Raw genomic sequence first — 17,683 nt, 5'->3', positions numbered from 1 at the left:
AGATATGTGTTAAAAGAATACCTACAAAATATAAATAATCTATGTGCATCATATACAAAGTTATAAGTATTTAACTCAAATTATTCTCAAGGACCACCATTCAACGACAATTTTTTGCATTAATTTGTAGCCAATTGATTAGATAATGCTTCCAATCACTCAACAATCCATCGACCAACTGAACTGCCCTCAACAAACCATCGGAGATAAGTTAGTAATTGTGTTTTCAGATGATGATTTTGTCGTGCTATTTATTATATTGATATGGCGATCGACATGCCAACTTAATTAGTGATCGAGGAATGGCCACAACTAAACCTCAAAGGTAGAGACATCCACAAATGCATGTACTATTGACAGATAGATAGTCATCAACAAAAACTAATAATAGAGAGAGAGAGGCCTACAAATTCAAGCAATAACCAGATAAGAAAGAGTTGAGTTAGACTCCGGTAACCTTTCTAGCTACCCTTAATTACTACAAAAGATATAATAGACAAAGCACAGAAATAACAATTGGCATTTTTTTTTTTCCTTCCAGCAGATAAAGACTGATCCTCCTTTGATTGATTTGTTTTATTTATTTATTTTCCCGTTCGTGGTGAGGTATAAAAGTATAGGAAACGAGACAGCAACAGTAGAACCAATCCCTCAACGCCATCACCCACCCTTATCCTCCTCTGTTTTTTGCTCTCTGTCGTTATATTTGAATTTTTATTCTGAGCAAGGTCAGAAGAGAAGAGGTCGACTCGAAATGATGGCTCGTCGGAAACTGTCATTTCTCGCGGCGAACAAGATCGATTTGAAGCATTCGTCATCATTCGGCGGCGTTAGACGGAAGAGCTGCAAGTACTCCGTTTTCGTTGTAATCTCGTTGGTGCTGCTCTTGTTCACGTTCATGTATAACGAGGATGTGAAATCGATTGGAGAGCACCCTTTTGGCAGCAGGGATTATTCTCAGATTGAATTCCCCATAAGATATGACATTGGCCACCAACAATCCAAGCAGGCAGTTGAAGAGAAGGAGAGCACTAAATTAATCGAGAAAGCAGAGGAAAAGGCAGCGGCCGAGAAGGACCGGGCGGTGGTGGTCGACGTCGTCAATTCTTCTGCCAAACAAGAAGAGAAAAGAGAAGTGCACGAAGTAAAGGCCCCGAAGGAAGAAGAATTCCATGACGTAAAGATACCGGCCATGGACGTCGAAGAGCGAAAAGAAGATTTACGCGAAGTAAATGAAGCACCGGCACTGGAGGAAGAAGGTCGTAAAGAAGAACTGCGGGAAGTAAAGGAGCCGATTATGGATAAAGAAGAGCGAAAAGAAAATTCGCGCGAAGCAAAGGCACCGGCCACGGAGATCAAAGAGGCGGTGAAAAAGGCCGAGCGGCAGCGGATAATCCTGGACGTGCCGGAGAATTGTGACCTGTTCGATGGCAAGTGGGTGTACGACGACGAAAACTACCCGATATACAAAGAGGCGGAGTGCCAGTTTTTGACGGAGCAAGTGACGTGCATGAGGAACGGCCGGCGGAACGACCGATTCCAGAAATGGCGGTGGCAGCCCAAAGATTGCACTTTGCCCAGGTTGGAATTCGACACGAAGCAGCACGAATTCATTACGATGCTTCTATTACTTAATGCCTAATTAGTTAGGTTAATTGCAAATTTAATTAGATTCGATGCGGAGGTGATGCTGGAGAGGCTGCGAGGAAAGCGGCTCATGTTCGTCGGCGATTCCCTGAGCCGGAATCAATGGGAGTCGATGGTTTGCCTCGTCCAATCTGTCGTGCCTTCGAATAGGAAGAGCCTCACCAAGCATGGCTCGTTTAGCGTCCTCCGGCTCGAGGTAATCCATGTTTTAGTAAACTCTGAGTTCTTAGTTTTTTAGATCAATCTTTTAACTAAATAAGTAATTAATTGGGCAGGAATACGATGCGACCGTAGAGTTCTACTGGGCGCCGTTCCTTGTCGAATCCAACTCCGACGACCCCAAGATCCACAGTTTGCCGGACCGAATCATCATGCCCAAATCCATCGACAGGCACGGCAAAAACTGGAAAAACGTTGACTACCTCGTCTTCAATACCTACATCTGGTGGATGAACACGCCCACCGTGAAAGTCCTGTGAGTAATTTAATTGGATTCTAATCTAAAACCGAACTATACATACACATAAACAGGGCTAACGAACCCGACTTCTGATTTTTGATCAAAATAGACGAGGCTCGTTCAACGAAAGTTCGACTGAGTACGACGAGGTGGAGCGGCCGCTGGCGTACCGGAGAGTCTTGAACACGTGGGCCAAATGGGTGCAGAGCAACGTGAACCCGAATCGGACCATGGTGTTTTTCATGAGCATGTCTCCCAACCACATCAGGTCAGAATCTTTTCTCGACGTAGAAGACCCAGCTAAAAAATGCCAAAATCAATAAACCTCGCGATAATTTCCCCTGTTGACTTGCCTGTCCGGAGGGGAATCTCATGCGCTCGAGCTCAAGGCAAAAGCTCCTCCTCTAGAAAAGCCAAATTCGATTTAATTTGAGTCATCGACATGTGGCTCAACACCAGAGTCTATATTGAGTCCGTAATCAACCGCAGGAGCACGGACTGGGGCAATCCGACGGGGATCAAGTGCGCGCTGGAGACGGAACCGGTGGCGAACTGGTCCGGATGGCAGCCGATCGAGGTGGGGACGGACTGGCGGCTGTTTTCAGTGGCGGAGAACGTGATCGGGAGGCTGCGGAAGAAGGTGCCGGCGACGTTCGTGAAGATAACAGCGATGTCGGAGTTGCGCAAGGATGCGCACACGTCGGTTCACACGCTGCGGCAGGGGAAGCTGCTGACGGCGGAGCAACAGGCGGACCCGGCTCGCTTCGCCGACTGCGTACACTGGTGCCTGCCTGGCTTGCCGGACACATGGAACGAGTTTCTCTACACCCGCATCGCGTCAAGCCCCTGGAAAGACCGCTAGCCCTCCTCTGTTTCATATACTTTCGTGCCATTTCTTTGTATGATTCCAATTTGTGATAACTAACCGATCGGTTGCTTAGTATCAACAGCAACAGGGACCATAACTTAGTAATAACTTCATCAAACTCTAAGCACAAAAGACCACGAAGCTTAAGCATTACATGACTAGCTAGCTACATGCTGCAGAACCTAAACAAAGCGGGAAGTAGCGAGTCTAAGACTACTTGCTATCGACTATACGTCTACTGCTTAGTGCTTAGTTTTGTACTTGGACTCGTCGATGGGGATGCCTTCCTTGGCGGCCCGCTCGCCTCCAAACTCCTCCTTGGTGGATAGGCCACCTTTACGGTCCATCTCCTGGTAGCCTTCGTGCCCCATCTGCTCCCTCCTCGTCTCCCCTCCCTTGTGGCCCAGCTCCTGGTACCCCTCCGTTCCCAGCTGCTCCTTCCTTGCCTGCCCTCCACGGCTCCGTCCTATTCATATGTACATCAATTGCACACTCGCGCATACGTATCGATTTGATAATAGAATATAATCTGTTAATAATCGACTAAATGAAACCTTCGGCGAGGTGCTCCTGGGTCTCGAGGCTCTTTCCGCCGGTGCCGCCGGGGACAACAGTCTCGCCCCGCCTCGCCAGCTCGTCCAGCTCACGCCGCTCCTGCTCCGTCGACCTTCTGCGGGTCGCTTCTACTCTCGATCGCTGACTGCTGATGGATGAAATTCTCAGCCTTGCAAGCCTCAATCGCACCTTGATGGGAGCAGAGGAGGAGAGGTAGATTGGGGTAAATAGATTTCGGAGGCGGTGTGGATGGGGACACCTGCGAGCTTAGTTGGAAGCACGCGACGGCGTTTGAGCTCAGGGAATGCCACGTTTGCTGCACGTCTCGCGGTGGCAACACGAGTCAATCTGTAACATTTGCTGTATGACATTGTCAGTTTACATATATTCATAATAACTGCAGTTCTATCTGAATCAATGATGTAGATTGGGTTCTGCTTCAATATGATGGCTCAGAGAAGGGCCTTCAAAAAAAAAATAGTTTTGTTCATCTGAAGCACAAATCTCTCTTTAGAATTAAACATCCTTAAAAAATCTTATAGATGGCTTTTCTTGTCTCAGCTCTATCTACAAGTGTTCTTTCACTTGCACCTAAACGATAACTTCCCCTTGTATTTGAGTGGTGATCGTATCTAAAAATTATAGAGATAGTATGTCAAGTATGATGGTTTAATTGTTGACGGAGAGAAAACTCTTTACTCTAGAGAAGTTTTCTTTTGATCCTATATCACTCAAATGAGCTAACAAAATATTAGTGCTCAAAAATCGAGGGGAGTCTCTAGTGAAGGTTCTCCGATGCTCAAGTTAGTACAATTTTGGGAGGGTGAATGAAGAACAATAAAAACGTGTGCATGAGAGTAAACTCCAGATGTTCAAAGAACGTGTCTTCCCAACGGAGAGTGCCCTCTTTTATATACTACATCACATAATTTTCGCAATCATGAGGTGTCTAAGGATGTTAGAAGTTGTTGGATAATGGAAATAGTACAACTTAGGCAATGTTCAATAATTATCCGAGGAATCCTCTATTCATCTATATATATATATATATGTATACCTCTTTTGTCATTTATAGTTTATGTCATTGCCAAAACCGTTGAAAAAATATGTTGTTATAAGTGGTCGGATGAGAGATACAATAATCACTGAAGAAGGTTCCAGAAGAATATTCTCTGACACATAGCTGTTACTCTGACAGATTGTTAGGACGCTCTACTCATGTTGTCGGCTGAGTATATCCCGGTCGATCTATAAGGTCGACCGTCTTTATGTATGTCCTTGCATTAAACTGTTTTGTTATGCACCGATTGCTATTAGAAATCCATTTAGAGAATAATATAACACATTAAGTGTTAGAGTGTATACTAAAAGTCTAGCTTTTGTAAACATTTATTTTTGAAATAAAAGAATCACATTGGTCAAATGTCTACATTTATATGCTAAGTGTAGTTGTTCAATTAATTTATATTATAGATAACATGGTATTGTTGGTGCAAAATCCCTCAGGTCAAGGTTGACCTGGTTAACCAAGCTGAGTCTTGGTTTGGGTTTAGATGTTTGACAATAAGATATTGATCGAAGAAGAGTCAAGTAGGTCAAGGTTGACCGGATACTTGACTAGGAAGTCCTAGTGAGTGAAGCTAGGCAGAAGGAAATCCTAGTGAGTGAAGCTAGGTGGAAATCCTGGTGAGTGAAGCCAGGTGAAAGTCCTAGTGAGTGAAGCTAGGCAGAAGGAAGTCCTAGTGAGTGAAGCTAGGCAGAAGGAAATCCTAGTGAGTGAAGCTAGGTGAAAGTCCTGGTGAGTGAAGCCAGGTGAAAGTCCTAGTGAGTGAAGCTAGGCAGATGGAAAACCCTAGTGAGTGAAGCTAGGTGAACGTCCCGGTGAGTGAAGCCAGGCAAGGAAGGAAATCCAGATGGATCGAGGATGATCGGACATCCGGTGTTAGGAAGTCCAAGTAGGTCAAAGGATTAACTGGATACTTGGCAAGGAAGGAAGTCCAGATGGGTCAAGGTTGACCAGACATCCGGTGGAACTCCAAGTAGGTCAATGGAGTGACCGGATACTTGGCACGACGAGTAAAAGTCCAAGTGGGTCAAAGGGATTGACCGGACACTTGGTGGGGAGTCCTAGCAGGTCAAGGAGTGACCAGATGCGAGGCATGATGTACCAGCAGTCAAGGTTGACCGGATGTTGGTTAGGGAGGATCGGGACTTGGTTTTGGGCAAAATCAGTTCGGATCGATCCGTGGATCGATCAGCGGTGGATCGATCGGTGGATCGATCCGATTCTTCCAATCGGTCGAAGCTTCGGATCGATCCGTGGATCGATCAGAGGTCCCGATCGATCGATCGATCGGGACGTGCTTCGCGCGATAAGCGCCGGATCGATCCGTGGATCGATCCAGCGCTTCTGATAGGCGCTGGATCGATCCGTGGATCGATCAGCAGCTCGATCGATTCGGAACATTCGAATCGATCGGGATCCGACCGCGTCGGGTTTAAAGCCGCAGGCGAGCGGTCTTCGGCAATCCTTTACAATCTCTTCTCGATTCATTCCAGCTCCTCCACGCTCTCTACAAGCACGTGATCGCCGTTCTTGAAGGTTCTTGGAGGCTTTCCAAGTCAAGAGGCGGATCTATTGCAAGAGGAAGAAGTTAGGGTTAGGGTTTTTACTGCACATCTTGTAAGCTTTTGCTTAACTTGTATTTCCCTTTCTTCTTCTTGTATTGAGAGTGTTGTAGGGCTTCTCCGCCTTTGGTAGTTACCATAAAGGAGTGTTATTCATAGTGGAGGGTGTGTGCGTTGGTGTGGATCCTTGGATTAGTCACCTCTTGTGAGGTGGATACCAAGTAAAATCCTAGTGTTAGCGTTTTGTGTTTGTTTCTGTATTTTCCGCTGCACATCCAAGAAGAAACAAGCAACGCCAAGCAACGCCAAGCAACGAAGCGCACCGAGCGAACGCGACGAGCTATTCACCCCCCCCCCCCTCTAGCTACTTTTGGTCCTAACAGGTGTGTGGTGTCATACACAGAAGATTATGTTATCAGTTCCTTATAAATTATAAACAGTAGCTCACGACTAAGATGAATAGGAACAAACTATTGGAATAGTCGTAGTGTAATTTGGTATTAGTTTATCTTGACTATAAAATTACACTAGTACACTCTGAGTGTATTAAGCATGACCATTTAAGGTAAGTTCTTTTTATACTGACTACATAAAAGAACAAGACCTTTGTTATTATGGAAGTGTGTGCTCTTAATAATGATATAATAACAAACACATATACTCAATATTCATTTCTTTAATTTATCAAAGGGTGTGATTTAGTTCGATAAATCAATAGGCCCGATAAGTTGGGAAATGATATTATTTATATGGTGTGTTGTTGATTATAGAATGAAACTGTGTCCTAGTAATCTAGGTTGATGATGTCCCCAAGAGGAGCTCATAAGGATTGTCATGTAAACCCTGTAGGTGGATTTAGTCCAACATGACGATGAGGTTGAGTGGTACTACTCTTGGAGCTAGATATTAATTAAGTGAGTTGTCAGTAACTCATTTAATTAGTGGACATTCTATATCTTAAACACAGGGAGATCAACACACTCATGATAAGAAGGAGCTCATATATTAATATGAGATTGGTGCGATAGTTCAATAATAACTCTTTAGTGGAATGAGATATTATTGATAAACTCGAGTTGGGTGTTCGGGGCGAACACGGGGAAGCTCAAATTCATCGGGAGACCAAAACCAATTCCTCCTCTCGGTCCCTGTCGTAGCCTCTTATTTATAAAGTCTTATACCCACCTATACTCACCTTCTTATCCATCCTTAGGTGGCCGACCAAGCCAAGCTTGGAGCCCAAGCAAGGGTCGGCCAAGACATGGCTTGGATGGGTTGAAGTGTGGCTGACCCTAGCTTTAACCCAAGCTTAGGTGGTCGCCCACAATAAATTAAAAGGATTTTATTTTTTAAAAATCTTTCTTATGTGGAAACCATGGTTTTAAAAGAGAGTTTAAAATTTAAATCTTTCCTTTTATAATTTTCTACAAAAGATTAAGAGAAAGGTTTGATATCTTTCCTTATTTGTAGTTAAAAGGAATATTTTAATTTTTGATAAAACTTTCTTTTTTTGTAACCATCCTCATGATTTTAAAAGAGAGTTTTAAAATTTAAATATTTCCTTTTATAGTTTCTACAAAAGATTAAGAAAAGATTTGATATCTTTCCTTATTTGTAGATTGAAAGGAAGATTTTAATTTTAGAGAAAACTTTTCTTTTTGTAAATCATCCACATATTTTAATAGAGAGATTTTAATTTATAAATGTTTCATTTTATGACCAACCATGAAGGAAATTTTTAAAAGAGAAATTTTTATTTAAAAATTTCCGGAAATAAATTAGGAAGTTTTAATTTTGTGTTTAAAACTTTCCTTCCTTGGAGGATTAGATATGGCCGACCACATTGATAGAGAAAAGGAATTTTTTTAATTAGTTAAATTTCCTTTTCAATGGCAAGGAAAATAAGGAAGTTTTTATTAAAACTTTCCTTATTTGCCAATACCAAGTAATATAAAAGAGAGGGTAGAGGTGTCTCACCTCATAAGAATATATACATCTAGTATTCCTCTTCTTTTCCTTGCGGTGGCCGACCCTCATCTTCTTCCTCTTCTCCTTTTCTTCTTCATTGGTGGCCGGCGGCATCAACTCTCAAGGAGCTTGTTGGTGGCCGGATTTTGCTTGGAGAAGAAGTAGAGAAAGGAGGCTTTGTTTCTTTGCATCCCTTGGAGCTTGGTTGGTGGCCGAAGACCTTCATCTCTAGGAGATTCTTGGTGGTCGAAACTTGCAAGGAGAAGAAGGAGGCTTGGGTGGATTCTCGTCTTGGTAGATCGTCGCCCACACGAAGTCTGAGATAAGAAGAGGAATACGGCAGAAGATCGTGAGGTCTATAAGCTATAAAAGGTATAACTAGTTATTAGTTTCCGCATCATAACTAGTTCATTCTTTTATTTAGATCTTGAAATACCAAACACAAGAGGCTAATGAATCTAGGTAATCAAATTTATGTTTTCGATTTTGTGTTTCTTTTGTTTTTCGAACTTGTGATTCGATTGTTCTTTTTGGTTAAACCTAGGGTTACTATAAGGAAATTAAATATTAAATTTCGTTGAAAGGCTTTGTCTAGGAAGTGGTGGATGCTCCCATACCCAAGAAAGTCTAGTGCCTCGCCATGTTTAACCTGGAAGCCGATCTCTGAAATTAATATTTAATTGAATTTGTAACATGGGTGGATTTGGATCAATAATGTTAAACATCGTTTGCGATCCAAGTCTAAACCACTAAGAATAGATAAGTTGAATTTGGAATCAATAATGTTAAGTTTTATTTGCGATTCCAAATTTAATTTCTAAAGAACACAATAGGTTGTTAGGAATGGTTCAGGACTTGTACAAAATTTTTATACAGGGGAACTAGTACGATATTACGAGTATCAACCAACATTAAGCCTACTAGAAATCCTTTCGAGAAGTCATATGATAAACCGTGCATGCTGGAAATCTTCTTTGGGAAACAATATGTGTTGGTGCAACCTTAGGTCAAGGTTGACCTGGTTGACCTGATTCGAGTTGACCTGACTCGAGTTGTATTTTGATGTTTGACTTAGGAAGATTGTCGGTGCAACCTTAGGTCAAGGTTGACCTAGTTGAGTTGCATGTTGATGTTTGACACTCGTGGAAGAGTTGTATTCTTGATATGGGACAAGAATAGATGTTTGGGAGATTATTGGGGCAACCGTAGGTCAAGGTTGACCTGGTTGACCTAATTCAGGAAAAAGTCCAAGTACGGAGACTTGGCACGGGGAAAAGTCCAAGCAGGAGCTTGGCACGCGGAAAGTCCAAGTATGGAGGCTTGGCACGGGGAAAGTCCAAACAGGGAGTTTGGCACAGGGAAAAGTCCTGGTGAGTGAAGCCAGGCTGAAAAGTCCTGGTGAGTGAAGCCAGGCAGTCGGGAAATCCTGGTGAGTGAATCCAGGTGAAAATCCTAGTGAGTGAAGCTAGGTGAAGGTGAAAGTCCTGGTGAGTGAAGCCAGGCATTCGGGAAAATCCTGGTGAGTGAAGCCAAGTGAAAATCCTAGTGAGTGAAGCTAGGTGAATGAGAAAGTCCTAACTGGGATGTTAGGCAGTTGGAAAGTCCTGGTGAGTGAAGCCAGGCAGTTGTGGAAATCCTGGTGAGTGAAGCCAGGTGAAAACCCTAGTGAGTGAAGCTAGGTGAAAGTCCTGGTGAGTGAAGCCGGGCAAGGGAAAATCCAGATGGATCAAGGGTGATCGGACATCTGGTGATGGGAAGTCCAAGTAGGTCATAGGAGTGACCGGATACTTGGTACGGAGAGAAAAGTCTAAGTGGGTCAAAGGATTGACCGGACACTTAGCGGGAGTCCTAGCAGGTCAAGGGAGTGACCGGATGCTAGGCGCAATGTACCAACAGTCAAGATTGACCGGATGTTGGTTTGGACTTGGTTTGGGCAAAACCAATAGTCGGATCGATCCGGTGATCGATCCGGTGATCTGAGAATATTCGATCGGTGCGGTGACCGATCAATAACACATCGATATCGTGTGTTAATCGATCGGTGACCGATCGAGTCGATCGAAGCGAGCAGGGCGGGCGCAGAGGGTTGATCGTGCGGGGACCGATCGGCCTGATCGGTCCCGGACCGATCGAGGGCGAACAGAGGAGGGAATGGATCGGTCTGTGGACCGATCCACATGGAGCCTGATCGGTCCACAGACCGATCCAGGCACTAGCCGTTGCGACGCAACGGCTAGATTTCTTCTGTGTTTCTTCGTTTTCTTCGTAGGTTATAAAAGGAGGGCTGCTGCTGCGAGCCTCCTTCTTCTTGCTCTTCTTCCTACTGAGCTGCTGCTGTGCTCTTGAGTTTTGTTGAGTTCCGAAGCTTCGTGTGAGCTTCTTCGACTGGGTTCCTGCTGTTGTAGGCGTCTCGTGAAGTTGCTGCTTCAACCAGTCGACGAGAAGGCAAGCGTGTTTGTTTTACATTCATATTGTCTTGTGCTTCTTTGTATTTGTGTACTTCTATCTTGCTGTTGCAAGAGTTATTGTGGCGAGGTTTCTCCACCCACAAGGAGTATATATTAGCCGGTTCTCCGGGGACTCATCCACCGACGGATTGATAGGCTTCGTCCACCTTACAGACATGCCGAGGAGTAGGAGTTTCATCTCCGAACCTCGTTACATCGACGCGTATTGAGGTTTGATTTCTTGTCTTCGTTTCTTGTTTTTATTTCCGCTGCGCTAACCCTAGATTGTAGAAAGAAACGTGATCAATTGGGGTCGGCTATTCACACCCCCCTCTCTAGCCGTGTACGAAGAGATCCCAACAATATGAAGCTAAGCACTTTAGGCCCAACTGGCCTTTTGCCCGACCATGCATATAAATTCGTCTGCTTCTATGACCGAATGAATACATAGACATATTGTCATGTGGAAACTCATAGAGACGATCAATAATAAGGTCGGTCGGGCATATGCAAAGAGACTCGTATAGAGTAAGGAGTTTGACCTTTCCCGCGACCAAATCTATAACTAGTCGGCAGTAAGGTGGGTTAGTCCCTTCGATCGACCCATAAAGTAAACTATCCTTAAACTCGGTCGGCTATTGAATGATCGGGCATACTTTCTTTCTATTTCAGGAATAAAGCACTAAACCCCCTATGTTCGATCAGCTTAAGTGTCGGTCAACCTTTTCCTAAATGGCTTGTAATACGGCCAGGATGGATCTGAGAGCCTTAATGCTGGTCAAGCAACCAAGCTAGGTGGGGAATGTCTGTTGGTGCAATTTGTATTAATGATCTAACTCAAGTTTTGATGAATGACAAGTGGATTAAAGTTAGAGTGTTTATGGTCTAATTGCTTTACCAAGTGTGGAAGAGTTGACGGGTCTAGAGAACTTAATACCAGGATGAAATCCAGTTAGCTCCACGAGACCCGATATTTGACAGGAAGTCTGGTTGGGTCCGCTAGACCTGTCAACCGATCGAAATTCAGTTGGGTCCGTAGGACCTAACAACTGGTGGGTTAAAGGTGAGTCAAACGACTACAATTGGTAAGTAAGATGTAAGCAACTAGAGGAGAAATCTAGTGAGAACACATTCTCGGTTGAGGGAACATTAAGCATCGGTCCAGCTTAGGTCCATTTGGAAAACCTAAGGTGTGACTTTAACTAGATCCTGGTCTCGAGGAGACAGGATTTAATTACTACTACTATTTTACTGTGTTGTGCTAACTTTATTTTGTAGGATAAACATATTTTTTTTGTTATTTGGACTAACTTTTTTTTGCAATGAAGAGGTTGTTGAAAAAGAGTGTATGGGCACCCGGACACTAGGTGCCTGGAAGGGGTCCGAGCATCGGACTCCAGGCGCCTGGAGTTAGTTTGGGCGCCCAGACCACCTGCGCCCTGGCAAGCTTCACAACGGTTGCCTAGGTAGGCACCCGAGCGGTCCAAGAACTCGGGATTGGTCTAGGCGCCCGGACAAGAAAAATTATCCAAATGTTGAGTTGGACTGTGACGACTGGTTGAACCCATGTCAACGGTCCAGGTGCCCGAAGGGGGTCCGGGCGCCGGGAGGAGGATAAACTTGACGGATCAAGTTTTGATGAGAGATCGCCATGTCAGCAATGGTCCAAGCACCTAGAAGGGTTCCAAATGCCCGAAATGGGCCTATATAAAGACCTTCGACCAGCAGCTTCAGAAAAACAAGTATTATGACTTTCATTCCAGCGTGTTGCTCCGAAAAGGCTCCGACGACACCGAAAGGTTGCTCATAAGTTCAAATTTTCTTTTTGTTTATCAGTAACTTTTATGTTTTAGTTTTTATACTAAATCTTTGTAAATCATTTTCGAATTGATAGTGATTGTCCATCAAAAGCACTCTCACGTGCGTGCCTTAGAGTAGGAGTCGTCGAAGGCTCCAAACTAAGTAAAAGATTACTTGTGTTAGCGTTTGAATTTTTGTATTTCTTTTCTGCTGCGTACTTTCGATTTCTAAAAAGCGATGATCGATATTCACCTCCCCCCTCTAGCGTCTTTCCGATCTAACAAGTGGTATCATAGCCAATTTGACTTTGTATTGGTGCAGCCACCAATTAGACAAGGGGTGACTTTTAAACTCTCTTAATTTTTTATTTCATTTTTGAACTTTTCTATATAGTTCAAATTGGTGAAATCACCTCTTTTGGACAATTTTTTTTGTTGCAAAATACTCTGAATTGGTGCAACACCAATCGAGTTTTAATACTTTTATTATCTCTCATACTGCTAATCCAAGACCTAGTCTTTGGATTTCTTTATCCTTTTCTTTATATGCAAGGTTCCATTCTTAAATGGCCCAAAATGAGGGATACAGCACCGTTCATCCCCCTCTTTAATAGGGACAACTTCCCATATTAGAAGAAGAGGACGAAAGTATATCTAAAGATCGGCATTGATCAATAGTTCACCATCCGATGAGGATACAGGGCACCGGTAGACGAAGCAACAAAAATATCAATTGACCCAGAAAGATGGAATCTAGAAGATAAGAAAAACGCCTAGATTGACTCGAAGGCAATGAACACAATCTAATCTGAACTTACTAAGGAAGAACTGAACCGCATCGGCCCATTCGAGAATGCCAAAGATCTTTAGGACAAACTGATCGAACTGCACAAAGGCACGAGTGATGCAAAGGTAACGAAGCGTGATTTATTATTCAATAATTTGTTTAACATTAAAATGCAGGATGGAGAAATAGCTACTCAGTTACATGCAAGAATCAAGGATATTCTAAACAGGCTCCACTTAATCGATCACCAACTAGAGAATAGGAATGTAATCAGGTATGCCTTGAACTCTTTTCCTTGAAATGCACTGTGGACACTTATAGTAGATGCCTATAAAGTTTCGAGAAATTTAAATAAATTAAAATTAGAGGAGTTATTTTGTGAACTTGAACTCCACGAGCAAACTAACTCAAAGCAGGTCGAGAAAGGTGCTGCTTTTCTTACAGGTCCATCAAAGAAACAAAGACTAGAGCTCGAGTTAAACCCGATAAAGAAGAATAACTCGTGAACATGGTCATAAAAATGTTTACAAGAAGGAAAAACAATTTCACAAAGGACATACAAAAGGTGATCAAATCAAACGACGCAAAGGCAAAGATCAAATTCTACGGGTGTAACAAGAAAGGACACTACAAGCACGAATGTTCAAAAATGAAAGAGGACAAACCCAAGACAATCAGAAGAAAGAAGGCACTCAAAGTGACTTGGGACAAGTCGTCTTCCGAAGAATCGGATGTCAAAGATCGGAAGCATCACAACTACCTCGTGCTGATAGCATCCAGACTAGAATCAGAAAGTGAGGTAGAACAAAACACCGAGTCTGAATATGAATCAAGCCATGAGTCTGCACTCATTTCCGAAGGTTTGAACGAGGTATCGTCTATCTTAATTGTTAAATTCTTTAAAATAATTGTATATCTAAATAAAAATTAATTAGATCTGAAAAATAAATTGAAACACTTCATGAGGAAAATTAACACCTCAAGGAACAAATTGAAAATGGAAATCCAAATCAAGATATAAAACTTGAGGAGGAAAATACAATTTTAAAAGATGAAATTAATAAACTCAAAGGATTATTAGAAACTTTCACCACAAGATCAAAAAATTTAGACCTAATTCTTAAAACACAAAAAGTTGTATACAATAAGTCTAGGCTCGGATATAAGTTCAACTCTATAAATAAAACTTTTATATCACTTATAAGCCAAAACAAGAAACAAACTAAAGTTTGGGTTCCGAAAGGTTATTTAACCAAGCAAGTAGAACTCAATCAATTCTATGTACCTAAAACTAAAGTTCACTATCTAAAACAAAATTCAACTAAACCTATTAATTCAAACCCAAACCTAAAATATAAAATGAAATCAAACAAATGAAACTCAAATAAAAAAACTAAATTTAAATCAAATAACTACATAGTTAATTTAAATTCAAGTTACAATCAAGTTTATTATAATTATAAAAATAATCAACATAAACTAAAACTTAAATCCAAATTCAATAACTTAGGGGGAGGCACCAACTTAGTTGGTACCTCTAAAGATAATAGTTTACCCGGCTAGGTAATTAGGACTAGCTTAAATAGGAATAAAAGTTTAACCTGACAAATAGTACTAGAGAAGTTTTGGATGATAGTAGGTTAGGGAAACTCTGTATATGCATGTCTAGGAAGATATGATTTCGACCTGGTGCATTTGGCTTAATGGAACTAACTGAAGCTACCCTTTACTAATCATACCTGTTAAACTAAAGTTTTGTACTAAGTTCAGTGGGTGAGACTATTTGAAAAATTTTAAAGACATGGTTACTCTAATGATGTTCAGGTGACTCACCACAACTTAAAAGTTTATCCAAAAAATATCTATTTATTGAACCCAAAACTAAACTTGAATCTAACACACGTTAAATCAAACGTTGAAATTCAACTTAACTCATCTCACATAACCATAAGATCCCTTTATCTAAAACTTAGACTGGGTGAAATGAATAAGAATAAATTTAAATTAAATTAAATTAACTTAAATTAAATTAAAATAAAAATAAATTAATTAAATTAAAAATTAAAATTAATAAAAATTAAATTAAATTATAATTAATTCTAAATAAATCAATCTAAAATTCAATAATTAATTTCGTTAAACTTATTAATTAATCATATTTGCAAATAATTATAAGTATATTGTTTTTACATGAAAACTAAGACCTTGGGTTAAGGAGCAGGATATTTATTCAGATAATCTTCAAATTCTAAGAAAATTATTTATTTATATTTTCTAAAAATTTCTATTTTCTCTAGTATTGTAAAATTGTTTTGGCCTTAGTCTAGATCAAAGCCTTAGAAAGCATGATCCTATAGATCTAGAGAAATACTAAGTCTACCTTGATTGTGTATTCAAAAACATATAATGGTGTGAGATATGTATGCCTTTTTGCCTAAACTTTAGATGCTTATATCAATGCATCAACATAAGTCTGGGTAAAAAATACTAAAATACAGTGATCAAGTTAAGCAATTCTTCTTAATAAACAATAAGCTGGATCAAATTTTACTTAACTTGACTAATCAAGTGAACACTACTATGTTCTGGTAGATAGTTAATAACTAACGGTTAGACATATATTAAGGATATTGGTAATTAAATGATTATTTTTTAATAAAGATATCAGGTTAAGGGGAGGATTTGCTTGGATAACTTAAAAATGTTTTCAAAAATTGCTTTGACAAATACATAATTTTGAAAGTTTTTTAAAAATAAGGTCCTTTGTAAAACTTGGAAAATATTTCTTACCTAAAAATTTATGAAAACATTTACTAATTTTTTTTTGGAAAAGTTTACCTAAAATTTTTTTAAAGCTTCTTGTTAAAAATTTGTTTTTTAACATTACTTTCGTAGAAAATTTTTTCATTACTTTGAAATTTTTTTTATATGAAAATCTTTCTTAGAAATTTTCATTAAAATTACTATAAAAATCTTTATTAGAAAATTTTTGCTTACTATAAAAAGCCTTATTTTAGATAATTTACTTAGAAATTTTTGAAAAAAGATTACTTAGAAAATTTTAAAAAGTTTATTTAGAAATTTTTGAAAAAGATTACTTAGAAAATTTTGAAAAGTTTAGAAATTAAAAAAAAAATACTCAGAAAATTTTGAAGAAATTTACTTGAAATTTTTTTTTTCTAAAGCCTTGAAACATAATTTTGACAAAGTTTTACTTTGAAAATTCTCTTAAAAATATTTGTAAAATTTTTTTTGAAACCTCTCCATAAGTCCGATAAATAAAAAGTATTTACTTTCTGTTATATTTTGTAGTAATGTCTAACATTATTTATGCTTATATTTCTTTTACCTTAGTTTTTTTTATGAATGCCAAAGGGGGAGAGTAAGGGTTAATGTAGAAAAAGAACAAACTTGATCAACTAAATCAAATTTAAAATTAACTTAGATCATTTGTTTATATTTTATATATTATCTTTTAGTATTATTTTTGTCTTACTTTAACGCAGGTTGTCATTGCATCAAAAATGGGAAGATTATTGGTGCAATTTGCACTAATGATCTAACTTAAGTTTTGATGAATGACTAGTGGATTAAAGTTAGAGTATTTGACGTCTAATTACTTTACCAAGTGTGTATGAGTTGATGGGTCTAGAGGACCTGACACTATATTGAAATCTAGCTAGGTCTGTGGGACCCGATATCTGGCGGGAAGTCCAGTTGAATCTGCGGGACTTGACAATCGACCGAAGTCTAGTTGGGTCCGCGGGACCTGACAACTAGCGGGAAGACCTGATGTGTCAATGGTGAGTCAAGCGATTGTAGTTGGTAAGTAAGAGGTAAGCAATTGGAGGAGAGATCTAGTGAGGACTCATTCTTGATTAAGGGAGCAGAAGGTGTCTGTCCAACTTAGGTCAATTTGGAAACCTAAACTGAGACCTTGATTAGATCTTGATCTTGAGGAGACATGATCTAATTACTAGTATTATCTTATTGTGTTGTGTTAACTTTATTTTGTAAGATAAATATATTTTTTATTACCTAGACTAACTCTTTTTGGCAGGAAAGAGGTTGCTAAAAAAGAGTGTCCAAGTGCCCGGAGTGTCCGAAGGGATTCGGGTGTCCAGACCAGCTGCGCCTGAGCAAGCTTCGCAACGGGTGCCTGGGCAAGCACCTAGGCTGTCCAAGCACCCGGGATGGTCCAAGCGCCCAGACCAAAAAAATCATCCAAAAGCTGAGTTGAAGCGCTACGACTGGTCGAACTCACGTTAACAGTTCAGGCGCCTAAAGGGGGTCCGGGCGCCCGGAGGAGGATAAACTTGACGAATCAAGTTTCGATGAGAGATCGCCATGTCAGCAATGATCCAGGTGCCTGGAATGGGCCCATATAAAGGCCTTTAACTAGCAGCTTCAGAAAAATAAGTACTACGACTTTCATTCATGCACGCTGCTCTAAAAAGGCTCCGACGACACCAAAAGGCTGCTCCAGAGTTCAAATTTCCTTTCCTATTTGTCGATAACTTTTAT

The 17,683-nt window shown here is 40.5% G+C and overlaps 2 protein-coding genes across 2 annotated transcripts in view; one reads left to right on the top strand and one right to left on the bottom strand.

Annotated features, from left to right (window-relative positions):
* The first annotated feature begins 603 nt into the window (after positions 1 to 603).
* On the top strand, positions 604 to 3,054 carry LOC122051408 (protein trichome birefringence-like 28). The gene is made up of 5 exons (XM_042612550.1): positions 604 to 1,581; positions 1,672 to 1,843; positions 1,923 to 2,122; positions 2,217 to 2,375; positions 2,597 to 3,054. The coding sequence occupies exons 1-5, from the start codon at positions 755 to 757 to the stop codon at positions 2,967 to 2,969; spliced, it is 1,731 nt and encodes a 576-aa protein (XP_042468484.1). The 5' UTR covers positions 604 to 754; the 3' UTR covers positions 2,970 to 3,054.
* A 10-nt stretch (positions 3,055 to 3,064) lies between these two features.
* The window catches only part of LOC122029661, a 28,948-nt gene continuing 14,329 nt past the window's right edge, over positions 3,065 to 17,683 (bottom strand). The window contains exons 3-4 of the mRNA XM_042588777.1: positions 3,530 to 3,796; positions 3,065 to 3,441 (exon numbers count right to left, since the gene is read on the bottom strand). Of these exons, the coding sequence (XP_042444711.1) occupies positions 3,218 to 3,441; positions 3,530 to 3,796 (491 nt within the window). The 3' untranslated portion in view covers positions 3,065 to 3,217. The remainder of the gene's footprint in view (positions 3,442 to 3,529; positions 3,797 to 17,683) is intronic.

Source organism: Zingiber officinale, chromosome 1B (assembly GCF_018446385.1).
Source record: "Zingiber officinale cultivar Zhangliang chromosome 1B, Zo_v1.1, whole genome shotgun sequence".
NCBI classification, from domain to species: domain Eukaryota; kingdom Viridiplantae; phylum Streptophyta; class Magnoliopsida; order Zingiberales; family Zingiberaceae; genus Zingiber; species Zingiber officinale.
Note: the sequence above shows the minus strand (reverse complement) of the source record. Positions and strands in the feature narration are given on the sequence as shown.

What these genes read in the sequence shown, in the direction of transcription:
- LOC122051408 (XM_042612550.1), top strand. Translation starts at nt 755, where the DNA reads ATGATGGCTCGTCGGAAACTGTCATTTCTCGCGGCGAACAAGATCGAT. An exon ending in TTAGCGTCCTCCGGCTCGAG is followed by an intron (nt 1,844 to 1,922) that starts GTAATCCATGTT and finishes TTAATTGGGCAG; the next exon opens with GAATACGATGCGACCGTAGA. An exon ending in ATGTCTCCCAACCACATCAG is followed by an intron (nt 2,376 to 2,596) that starts GTCAGAATCTTT and finishes AATCAACCGCAG; the next exon opens with GAGCACGGACTGGGGCAATC.